Genomic DNA, 13,196 nt, shown 5'->3' on the forward strand with positions numbered 1-13,196 from the left:
CTGCTTTGAATGGACTCCATGCATGTCTACAGTGTTAACTAAACTCCATTAGCAGCAAATTTTCGTTTGATATCAGTGTATAACACTACCGTCCTGTATCACACAGGGACGCCGGAGGAAACCCAGCAGCTGATCCACTTTCTGAAAACGAGCAGAAGTTTCTGCGTTCAGCCATTCATTATTGTATTGGTACTGTATTATTATAAACATGTAATTCATTCCTGTTCATGCACCTGTACATTGTTGTTGGTTATGATACAGGACACTAATGAAAGAAATGGGGTATGGAGGGAAAAGTTACTCGCCAACAGGCATCAGACTGGGGTCTGGAATTTCAGAATAACTGTAGTTTTTTGTTTGTTTGTGGTCTTGTGTGTCTTTTTTGAGTTTTATACATTTGAGTGCCTTCTTTATATGTGTGTGACATGTAAGTTATGGTTCTAATAGTTGATAATGGTTCTGTAATATAACATATTTTTATATAATGTTTTTTCCTGTAATGTTTACTTTATTGGGCAATAAAGACAGCTTTTTGTTAACAAAGAAAGCGTTTCTGAACATCAATGACATTCAAAACAGTGATAACTGAAACAGATATACAACACACCATGCAGTGTGTATACAAATATGTATTGCAAACAGACCTAAGTATGTATGATGATGTAACCAAGTGGCGTCCCATTTCATAGGGGTATGTTTTCACCCTTACCCCTCGTTTTTCTAGGGCCAAGGGCTAAGGGGTAGGGGTAATAGAGAAATGGGATTCAGCCTAAGTATCTCTCTTTTTCTTTCTGTTTAGTTTTCATTCGTCAATTTCACCTGCCTGAAGTCACTAAAAGGAGCAAGGCACTCATCGTCCTGGCTTGTGAATTTGAGTTTGGGTTGCTGTTGAACTGTGTCAACGTACTGGAAGTGCATTACAGAACAGTATAGTTGGACTACGCTTGTTTACATACCTAACACTCCCAATGCCACCCCGCCCAGGGCGATCACGATAGCGTGGCCTCTCTCCTCCTCATCTGTGTACACACTTGCAATCATTCCCATCCCTGCAAACACACATATGTAAAGATCCTGCATGAATTATCACTTGTTCAAACAGATTTTATACAACAAAACCATTACTGATACAGCAAGTCCTATAATAGTTATACAAGAAATACTTTGTGTGATTGACATGAGTGCTACTGTAGCTAGTTCCATGATGATGATGATGACTTTCTTATAAAATGCACCTCAATTGTATGCAGTATATATAATAGGGGGTTCCTACTTTGTTGCACTAATTGTTGCAATTACATTATAATAATGTATAATTTGTTGTGTCATGATTGAGAATTTATATAAGTTGCATTTGGTATTAATACATACATTTTATTTGGTAAAGGGAAAATACTTTTGAAGTCTCCGCGCAAGGCCCGTTGGGATGAGCAAGCGTGAGAGAGTCACAGCAAGCTTACAGAAAGCACGGACAATTTAATACTCTGATGAAAGTTTTACAATTGTTACAACGGATGTCAGCGATCATAAGGAAACCTCTTAAGACTATTCTCTTAAGACTATTGCCTTGTCTGTAGCATGCAGCCAACTAGGTATCTTGTTTTGTACACTATGTCTGTATTTTACTTTGGTGAATGTTATTCTACATGCTGTGCATGTCATTCTATGTTCATATTAAGCTAGTCTATATTAACAATGTTCCACTTCCGAAATTGCTCCGGTGCCGCCGGATAATTCCGCCGGATGACAGTCTTCTAGGCCGGATGTCCGTTACATTTCTCTTCCTTTGTGTTGGCGTTCAAACTTCCGGTGGATTTGTGAGGACTATGGTTAACTGCTCCTCAGATCTCTGCAGGGTAAATCCAGACAGCTAGCTAGACTATCTGTCCAATCTGAGTTCTCTGTTGCACAACTAAAACTACTTTTGAACGTACACGTTCCACCAAAACAAGTTCCTTCCTATTTAGCAGAGGCACGGCGGCTCCGTCCGGTGCTTAGCGCCGCCCAAGATGATTGTGATTGGTTTAAAGAAAAGACAATAAACCAGAGCACGTTCTTCTCCCATCCAGGAATGTTGTGTGGACTAGTCAGACCTTCATCTGCAGTGCTGTGGAGGAAGGTCTGGCAATGCTAAACTAATATTAAGCTAATGTGTTCTTAATTTTTTATCGTTATAATGTGTGTTTAGTTTTCATGGCGGATTTGGAGAGATACTTTGAATAAACCAGTATCAAGAAAGCCACTTGTGTCTGCCTGCTCTTCGATGGAATTATAGGGCGCAAAAAAACCGTTGGCGACCCCTGCCCTACACTCTTTCCAACGGATGACAGGACCGGGGTCTTCACGCCCTGTCTAGCATTGCAACATTTAGGCTACAAACAACCCATAAGGCAACACTAATTTAAATAACAGGCTCACTCAATAACACAAGCCAATATTTATTCAATGTCTATTTTAATTAATATGAATGTTTTCAGATGAGCTGAATAGCTGAACAGATGATGGACTGGATATGAGCATCACAGGGAATTAGAGAGAGGGGGGTCTTACCAGCCACAGAGGAGCAGGACGAGCCCACACCCTGCAGGGATCTGGCCACAAACAGCAGAGCGTAGCTTGATGAGAAGGCAAACACTTCACAGCAGCAGGAACAAGAGAAATACAGACAGAAACATCAGGTATGATGCAAGCATTCAGATTTCTGATAATGACGAGACGTTGGATGGAACTTACTGATAGTAGAGAGGAACATGATACAGAAGCCAGCGAATAGGGGAAGCTGGTATCCTATTCTAAAGGGACAAAGAGAAAAAAAACTACATTTAAGCTTATTAATAGTTTGAGGTGTCTACACACACATATAGGTTAAATAAATGGCTTCATTGAAAGGGGAAATTCATTCTTTTCAGCATATTGTCCCTTTCTAAAGTAGTGAGACCTAAAAAGATTCAATGTAGAAGTTATGGAGGACTGCTAATTATTTAAATGGGGAATGCTTCAACCAGTTAAGGTTATATTGCTGTACATATGCATATGGATTACAGTTAAAATCCACTGTCAGTTTGAATACATTATTGAATACATTATTGCAGGTATGGAGGATGTAGGTCGTCTCCAACTGTGTATGAAGTGTCAAAACGGAAGGCACAACCAGTACAGATTCATTACCTGAGAGCCAAAATGATTCAAATAAACTGCATAAATACTGTAAGTATCTTTTTAACACCACAGACACAAAGCGTTTGAAGAAATTCTGTATTTGCATGACACGTTCTTGGCAGTTACAACTGTTAGCCTGACATTTTAACAGGACTATGACAACATCTTCTTTCATTAAAATGCTAAAAGCTGCCGTGCACACCGAGCTGTGTCCCCCGTAGATACTGGACATGCTTGACTTGCCTTGTATTGTCCTCTGTCAGGAGGGAAGGTGACTAAGAACAGGTAATGTTCCTTGCCTCAATTACAGCATATCTGAGTGCCCATTGGAGACACTAAATATTGCTTTTGAGGTGAGTGCCAATAATGTTGGAGCATCCACGCTTCTCCCTCTCCACTGATCATTTATCTCATATTCTGCTCAAATCTTCGACTGGCTCTGTTCTGGTAGCTTTGATTCTTCAGAATTTTCTTGACCCATTGTTATAATAATATGTATAATATAAAGTTCTCCTCTAGATTTTAGTTGCCACTCAACTTGCAGCAAAAAATGTGAAGAAGTAAAAATCAAACCTAAAATGCACAATAATGGCTGCTCCTTGCAATTGTTAGTCCAAAAGAATCTGCGCAGTACTATTGAAGCTACATTGGCCGTCTATGATGGCAGCAGTCTCTAAGCTGCTGGCTGAATGGCTAACAGATGCAGACAGGTAGTTCATTAAAGCAAAGCCATTATTATTTAAAAGATGTGGCCATTAGGTGGCAACAAACCAACATATTACCTGACATATTTGTATAAAGTTGTTATGGCTGACGTGTTACAAACAATAACTAATTTACACATTAACATTCATTTGAAGTCATGTTTCTGGTAGCTTAACAAAAGACAGACCATTATTCACATTTTAGCTCTGTTTTGGTCTCAATAAGTAATTCAATTTAAAATGTCTGCATTGGTGGTGATCATGAGAATAGTGTTCTCCTTAATGGAGTTGAAGGCTTTGAGACGAATACATTTTGGAAGGCGATTTGTTGATTGGCTGCCTGAAATTTGAGTAACTCATCCAGCTATCAATGAAAGAAAAAAATGCCTTTCCAAACACAAAGGAGAATTTGGCCCTGGGCTAGCAGGAAGCCTCTGTGGCCTGAAAGGAAAGCTGTCATACTGTGATTGTCTTGCTCTGTCCTTTGTTATTCGGCTTTAATGAAATAATTTCCTCTCCAATGTTTTTTGTGTGTTTTTAACAGTTCTTGCATCATGTCATAAAATGTCACATAGAGCACCATTGTAGTTATTAGCAAATATGTTCTTCACATGTATTTAAATGAGGTAAACACTGAAATTATATACTGTAGACGCATTGCATTAGTTACAATTGGCAATTTCTAAAGTAACCAGTAGGAAAGAGTGTGATGGTGGTCACTGAAAAGTCAGTGTTTAACACATAATACGGTGACAGCAACAAACCGAGTCTAGTACGAAGCAGAAAGTTAGATCTATGCTCATGTTGATTATGACTGAATGATTAAGAAAGTAAAGGGAATTATATGCTAGGATGAATGGCAACTTGTGGCTTTCTGTTCATCACACTGATTTTGTGACAGTAATTTCCAGGCTGCTATTACAAAAGCAACAATAATGTTCCAGGTTGCCTGCGAAAACTCTTAACCTTAATTCCCCTGCTGTAAATGCTACATATTAAATATATCCACACAGAGACACAAAGAGAAAAACCTACCTGTTTGTGAGAGGGCCTATGAAGGGGTTGATAATCAGCTGTACGGTGGCCTTGGAGGCAAACAGCAGTCCCACTTTGACATTCTCATTGACCAGCCTGCTGGCAGACTGGGGGCAGTCAGAGATGTTGTGTGGCAGCTCTGTGGCAGCAAGGGCCGTAGGGACCAGGTCCGGAGACCTGCCTGTGGCGTTGGAACCTGAAGACCTCACGGTGTTGTCGTATAAGGACACAATGCTGTGAAAGGTCCCTGGAGCTGCCAGCTGTGACGCGGTGCTGTTCTTCAACACCACGTCTGTTGACTCATCCAGAGTGTACAGGTAGCTGGGGATGATGGGAACTAGAGGGCATAAAGAGGTGAGAGGAGATCGAGGCAATGAAATATGACACGACCACTGACAGACTGCATGATGCTATTCCAGATGTTACGGCAACATTTGTCAGCAGAGAACAAGAGGGCTAATCACAAGCACTAACCTAAAGAAAGAAAGAGACCTCCATGACCACATCACCAAAAATTACAGTAAAGAAAAGAAAAAAGAAGGAAATTCAACTTTATTTATAGTGTCAAATAATAAAAGCAGTCATCTCAAGACACTTTACAGATAGAGTAGGTCTAGACCACACTCTATAATTTACAAAGACCCAACAATTCCCCCCAAGAGAAAGCATTTGGTGTGACAGTGGTGAGGAAAAACTTCCTTTAAACAGGCAGAAATCAGACAGAACTTGGCTCTTGGTGGGCCAGTGAGCCCTGTGGATTATGTTGCTGGTAAAAAAAAACATACGTGACATTTCACAGCTTTGACCACCACGAAAGATTCAATTCACCTCCACTGTACTGGGTGGTGGGAGGAGTTTCAGAAGTTCAGGCTGAATTTGGGGGAAACAATACAGATTACTGTACATCTAAATCATTTCCTTTTGATGGAATGGTGTGGCCATAAGTGTAGCCATAGGGCTGATCATTCAGTGCTTCAGACTAAATGTTTCATATAATTCATCTTCTACTGTGCAAAAAGCTGGCACTCTGTTTTTATGGCAATTTTGTGAATTTTATGGCTTTATTAGGGAGTTTTAAAGGAGAATTCCGGCCAATTTTTACGTTAATCTTGATCGCTATAAATATGTATGTACTTTCGATTGAAAAAAACACGACCCGAATCGGTGCAGGCAACATGGAGTAGCTGCAGCTACGTGTACGAACGTCCACTGAGCTAAAACGGCAGTTGTCAGGGCAAGTTTTAGAGTGCCTTTGTGCGTCTTAACAGACACAAAATGCTATTAAAATGTCTGTGCAACATGAACAGGGCCCTAACGTGACAACAAGATTCAAACCTTGTTTGTCTCGCCGAATCACTCTGAAGAGGTTTGCTGTACAAATGTCTTTATTTTCTGTTACCAGCAGCAACATTTGCCCGTGAGCGTGTTTCTGCCTGCCTGCATCACGTCATGAGCAGTGCTATATTACTCCCTCCTTCGTCGCCTCCCGCTCCCGAAAACAACCCAGTGAGCGCCTGGTGGTCTGGCTATGTCCTCGAGAGGACAGGTCATGCCTTCGCGACGAAAACTTGAAGTTTATTCCCCCTCAAAAATAGGTAATTGAGCACTGTAGTTGTTATGACCATATCAGTGACTATGTAACTACATGGAAACGTGCCAAATGATGTCTGTGGCTTGCGCAGTGATAGCTAGCGTTAGAGAAGGCTAGCTGTAGTCTCACGCTGAAGTCCCAGTGTAGCAGGAAAAGGTAAACAGTGTGCTGATCAGAAGCACACTGTTTAAGCAGGGATGCTGGTCGGGCCTGCTAGCGCGGCTAAGGGAACTACCACACAGATCGACACTGCAAAGCCTCCTACTCACCAACACCAGATCGATCACACACAAATTGGATGAGCTACAAATACACATGGAACTGCTGCATGATAATTATCACAGACGGCAGCTAGCAGCTAATGGCTAGCAGCTAGCAGCTAACAGGGCGAGCTACCTACCGGCAGAATCGAGACCGGGTAGGTGAATTTAAACAATGTCTGAGTTGGGTCGGGTTTTTTTCAATCAAAAGTACACGGATATTTATAGCGATCAAGATTAACGTAAAAATTGGCCGGAATTCTCCTTTAAGCAGAGAGGTGACAGGAAATGAGAGTAGGAAGAAGCTCAGAGCAACATGCAACAAAGGTTCCCGGTTTGCTTTTCATGGTCAGCACCCAAAACACCAAAGCCACGGGGCGACCCCACACCCTGACATTCTATTATATTGCTGAGTGGAACTTTATGTAAGAGGGAGTAATGTAGCACTGCTCATGACGTGATGCAGGCAGGCAGAAACACGCTCACGGGCAAATGTTGCTGCTTGTAACAGAAAATAAAGACATTTGTACAGCAAGCCTCTTCAGAGTGATTCGGCAAGACAAACCAGGTTGAGGGAACTGGTATTAAAAAAACAATCTGCCTTTTTTGATTCTTCATGGAAACATGTTCTATTTTCTCACATGACAGACATTAAATAACAAACGCATCAACAAAATCATTAGTAAGCTGACATTTTGACAAGGGCCCATTGTGTAGGGTGACCAGGGACAGTCCCGAAATTGGAAAGAAAGAAATAAAACATTGACCAAACGTATATTCGCGCAACCTACACGCGCAGGCTCAAGACAGCCAGAGCAGCGCTGCTCAGAGCTCAACTTCGGTAAAGTTAGAAAGATATTCATAGATTTGAACATCCGGGATCAATTACTCTACAGCGAAATGTTATTAAATCACAAACGACGCATCTTTCCTACCGCAGTAAGGTAACCAACGAGCTACAAACTCATTTTCATCAAAACGAGCCGTCCTCCAACCTGGAGAAATAACATTGGTCTCTACGAGCAGCCGGCGGTGAGACGGCAGTAAGACGAGTGCTTAACACCGAAAAGAGATACGCGGCGCCTACAACAAAAATATTTATTAATTTAATTATTAAATATGGTAGTGTCTCCAAACTTCCTACTACTACCTACTACCTCAATCATAACTTGTCTCCTGCTAGTTGTACTACAGCACTTACTTTAAAAAAAAATAAGCATAGCATATTCATAACTTTGGAGAATATCTTTTGCCATATTCTTGTCATAAATTACAAAGAGGCATGTCTCCAAAACTACTCCACACATAGAACCCCCCCCCCCCCCCGCTGGTTGTCTGAATTTCTTTTCAAAGTGCACCAGATTGATGCATTTAAATGTTAAAATAGACAACAGGGGAGCATGCCCATGGCTTGTGCCCCAGTGCAGCTCTAGGTCTAGTGACGCCCCTTAAGTTTACAAAGATAAAAACATTACCTGTTTTGGAGGTATTTACGCTTCTGAGCTGAAAATGTCCCCGGATTTTGTCTCAGAAATCTGGTCACCTTACCATTGTGTTTTCCCAACCCGTTCTCACGCCGAACTCGTAAAACACGGAAGTTTGGGCAGTGCCTGTCAGTGTCCGATACGACGTAAAAAGCACCCTTTAGCATGTTACTTCTTTTACTAAACCATCCCGTTGTTTTCCTAAACCTGTAACCCTAACCCTAACCCTTTTCCTAAACCCAACCGTCCCATTCTTCCACCCACGACCTTTTCCTTAAGTGTCACCGTCTACGGCACAGCTTGTGGCTGTGGCGTTGCTGTAACCTCCATTAATAAAGGTTTTTATAACTTTAAGGGTTTACATCTTCAAAATATACAGCCATGCGACACAGCAATGGAAAGCTTAGACTCTCAGGATTCCATTAAGCCTACACACAAAGCATAAGATGATTTATAGCAGTTACACAACTGCTACAAAGTTATAATAAATAAAACAATACAGCGTAAACAGCGCAGCCCGTGTGTAGTGCATCCTTACCTGTTTCCTTGTCCCTTTAGCCACTGCAAGGATTTTTTGCCCAAAACTTTTTTTCTTAAATCCCCAAGAGTCCAAGGAAATGGAATATCCAAACCATTATATCCAAAACGAGCTGTTCGCCTCACAATCTTGACGTTTCTGGCCGAATCACAACGGGAAATCACTACACTGTTTTTCATTTCCGCACTTCTAACGCTGCTCGCTTCTCTCCTGAGGGTCCTAGCAAAGCCTGTCTACGGAAAGCCGTTCCACTCCCTATTAAGCCCCATTGTACCTACTTTGGTTGCAGTTCCACCAGAGTTCCACTGGGGGTGATCACGGTCCAGTGCAAAATCAATGGGACTCTATGGAGCTAGACGGCTAAATTTGTCTCTTTCGCCTGATTGTCGGTGAGAAATCTCAGATTTGATTGTAGTTTTTGCAAGTTCAACATGGATTATAGGTCAAAAGTAAAATGAACGAGTACTTATGCCCTTTCGATTTGTTACAGGTTGAGTCGTTGTTGCCCATAACACGCTAGCATTCTGCTAATGAATGCTGATTGGTCAGTGAAGGATCGGAGATCCCGCTTGACGGCATCCGAAGCAGAACCAGAATGCCAGAGTGAATATTTCGGCGTGGTCTTTAAAACATTAGCAAACCTCTTTCTAGCACGTGTATTGACAGGGAGAGGCTAACCTGTCAGCTGTGTTGTCGATGCCTCGAGAGAGAAAAAGGAAGTGACTCAGAGCTCGCCGTAAAGCAGAATCTCTGGCCGTATATGTGTATGACGTCATTGACATTTTAAAAGGCTTTTTAGAACAAAAAAGCCACTTTAAAAAAATCTAACACCCAGCAGTGTGTATTTTCTTAGCCTCCCCTTTCAAATGCAACATTCAAATTACTAGACAAAAAATTATATCCTGAGAAAAGTGGATTTTGAGGGGTATAGCTCCATAGAGTCCCATTCATTCTGCACTGGCCTGTGAGCGCCCCCTATATGGAACTCTGGTGGAACTGCAACCAGTTCAGAAGCCGGAAGTAACGAGAGAGTGGAACTTCTTCCCTTATTAGAAATTCTTTGGTCCTAGCAACTTGATGTCGGCGTCACTGCATTCTCTGACTTCAAAGGTTTCCATGGATACCTGGTATAAGCCAATCGGTGCAGGTTTGGCTGTGATACACCAATAAGAAAGCTGAAGAGTCCTCTGACGCGTTTTGGCCCACGTGTACTCGAGCGACATTTGCTCGGACCAGTTAGATTAAAATGCTCTAAGACCCGTCTACATTTGTAGCCAATGAGCAGACAAGAAGATAGATACCAAATGTGCCAGTGACATTTTAACCCTGTAATGGCTGGAGCTGTGTCAAAGCAAAAACAGGGCCTCCTATAAGCATTTCACACCCTGTGCAGTTTATAATGACTTATTTCTATATATTTATGTATATAGTTATTTCAAGTATGTGTATGATTGATGTGGATGTGTTTGTGTATTTGAGAAGTGTTTTATTTTGTACTTTATTGGCTTTTTTCTTTGCACTTTTCAAATGGAAATCAGAAAAACGCACAGACATATATGTAGAAAAAAATTCATATAAAATCCATTTTTGAGTCTTTTGGCTTCTGGATTTTTTCTGTAGTAAGCTGAGACATGTGGCTAATGCCCTGATTGTCTGTCAGCTGGAATATGTGTTCACAGCAGTGTATTCTAATCATATTACAGATGTATGACTTGGACGGAAATAGAAACCCTCCATTCTAGCCTCTGTAACTCTGTGTCAGTAAGGCCCAGAGGTGGGACAAAGTCATTGTTATGCAAGTCACAAGTAAGTCTCAAGTCTTTGCCCTCGAGTCCCGAGTCAAGTCGAGTCAAAGATGAGGCAAGTCCCGAGTCGAGTCACAAGTCAAAGCCAACAAGTCTCAAGTCGAGTCCAAAGTCCTACCATTTTAGTTTCGAGTCATTTCAAGTCATTTCAGTTTCAGTGTATGCAATATTAAGAATATTTTCACTGCTTCAAAAGTCATAAGAAAGCCCTTTCTCTCAAAAAACTGAAGTCATATGCTTTATAGCAGTGGTTTTCAAAGTGGGGACGGGGACCCCTGGGTGCCGCGAGGGGGTGCTAGGGGGGCCATGGCAAGTTGGCATGAAAAGTATAGCAAAACAAAATAATTGAATAAATTAAATAACTAAAGTAAACCAAATTAAACCAAAAATAAGCTAAACAATATTCCCATTAGTTAAGAACTGCACTATAATAATCTATTGCATCTCTGAACATTACTACTATAATCGTTATTATTTTATTTTATTACATGGCTTGGTTGAATTCCAATGTAGAATGCGGTCTGTTATTTCTTGATAACAGACCGTTGCCATGAAAAACAGAGCGTTGCTATGGACGCAGTTCGGTTTATCGGAAGCAATACAATCGCTTTTAAATCAATAAACTCCTTTTTAAATCAATATTTTGTGTCAAAGTATTTATTTGGTAGGTAGCCATGTAATAAGCAGGATAATGTATAGCGAGGCGGTAGTAATAGCGAATACAACCCCTGATATGAAAAGGGAAGGCTAATGGTGGCTCTACTGTGACTGTGTTATGGTAACGTTACTTTAAAACGGACGTTGACATGATGTTGGCGAGGTTTTCCATCTGAGTGTGCTACACTCATGTACCTCATATAATCAGGGTTCAAAAATCCCTATTTTTGTAAGCATGAACCAGCAAGGGAGACGTGCGTTTACTGTGTCGTTGAGACAGTAAATATGCAGCAGCTAGTAAGTTACGGTACATACATCCGATAAGGTGCTTAGCATTCGTTCAAAACTTACCTTTCTTTGTGCAACTTCAGGTGTCAAACAAAGTTGGACGTTGTGGCAGCTCCGTCTGTAATCTTGTAACCCGCATGTTTTGCAAATTGCAACTCTTTTTTTGTCGACTACCTCGTAATTTTTATAGCCAAACGAAACTATCTTCGGTATCATTTTGCCAACTGGCGCGTTGTTGCTTGTGCTTCATTGGTTGTCTTGCAGTGTGCCTGCTTACATGCTGTCGAATCAAAACAACGTGGGACTACAGTGATTGGATGTCGTGCAGGCAGCGCGCGTGCTCTCTGCATGCATACAGGTGGTGCACATTTTTTTCACAGATGCAGATAAACTGAGAGCGGCGCGGCCGTGTGAACATTTTCTTCCCCAGTTTTCATGGGAAGTAGCAAGTCTTCTCGAGTCAAAAGGTGCAAGTCCAAGTGAAGTCACGAGTCATTGATGTTAAAGTCCAAGTCGAGTTGCAAGTCTTTGTACATTTTGTCGAGTCGAGTCTGAAGTCATCAAATTCATGACTCGAGTCTGACTCGAGTCCAAGTCACATGACTCGAGTCCACACCTCTGGTAAGGCCTAGAATCACCCTGACACTTGGAACAAAAACTTGAGAGTGTTTCCTTTCCAGTGATACCAGGCACATCCCTGAGTGTCAAAATTTGGGTATGACGTTTAGACCAAAAAGCTTGAAAATGCAGGCGATTCTTAACTAACTACGTCAAAAGTGACGCAAATAGTCCCAACCAAGCGCGCATTTAGATATGACGCTAAAGGAGACTTTTACCGTCAATAACAACGCCAAAGGCACCAAGCGTCCATATTTTACACGATGGGAGTGAGAATGTGTTGGTTCTGCTGCTGCTCCTGGACACGCTTTGTCAGTTTGGCTACTTGCCCTCTTCATGATGCAACACCCTTAAACAAATGTCAATCAACACATAGTTAACACGGTCTGTTGGTGAACCCCTCTTTAAAATATGAGTTTATGTGATTGGTTACTAATAGAGTTAAGCCTTGAGATTATAAAGTATTAGCCAGACAGAAACTGTTGGCATTGGCAGTGTAGAACTAAAGCTACAAAAAAAAAATTACATATATATATATATATATATATAACTTTACATAATTTTTGCATTTTACATTTTGTAACAGAAAGAAATGAATTATAAAAATAATATATTCATATATTGAATTTGCATGGATGGCACTGTCATCCATACAATGTCCAAATAGTATAAATTATTGTGATAGTGGAAATGAAATATGATCTACGATTTTGAATACTGCAGTGATTGAACATTAATGTGGGTTAGACTTTAAAGGCTACATGTAACCAACAGATGTCATTTTCTCTCTTTAGGTTATTTTCAATGATTCAATTCAACTCAACAAATTCATGCATCACGTGCCAAGGTCTGCTTCATACTAGTGGAGCGATCTGCTTTAACAGCCTTAATTCAAGATCTTGTCTCTATAAAGTTCTATGAATACATGAGCATGAGAGGGGTGGTGATGGCGCAGTGGATATGACACATGCCTGTGGTGTGGGAGACCCCACCACAGGCGTTTCAATAATGACTGGAATAATTACTTCCAACATGACCAGATAATTTATAAATATTT

General features: G+C 41.1%; 1 protein-coding gene across 1 annotated transcript in view; it reads right to left on the bottom strand.

Moving 5' to 3' along the window:
* LOC116049952 (synaptic vesicular amine transporter-like) overlaps nucleotides 1-9,994 on the bottom strand; it is a 50,223-nt gene extending 40,229 nt beyond the window's left edge. The window contains exons 1-5 of the mRNA XM_035992462.1: nucleotides 9,896-9,994; nucleotides 4,899-5,308; nucleotides 2,734-2,792; nucleotides 2,551-2,634; nucleotides 957-1,049 (exon numbers count right to left, since the gene is read on the bottom strand). Of these exons, the coding sequence (XP_035848355.1) occupies nucleotides 957-1,049; nucleotides 2,551-2,634; nucleotides 2,734-2,792; nucleotides 4,899-5,308; nucleotides 9,896-9,994 (745 nt within the window). The remainder of the gene's footprint in view (nucleotides 1-956; nucleotides 1,050-2,550; nucleotides 2,635-2,733; nucleotides 2,793-4,898; nucleotides 5,309-9,895) is intronic.
* Between the last annotated feature and the right edge of the window lie 3,202 nt (nucleotides 9,995-13,196).

Source organism: Sander lucioperca, chromosome 15 (assembly GCF_008315115.2).
Source record: "Sander lucioperca isolate FBNREF2018 chromosome 15, SLUC_FBN_1.2, whole genome shotgun sequence".
In the NCBI taxonomy this organism is placed as follows: Eukaryota; Metazoa; Chordata; class Actinopteri; order Perciformes; family Percidae; genus Sander; species Sander lucioperca.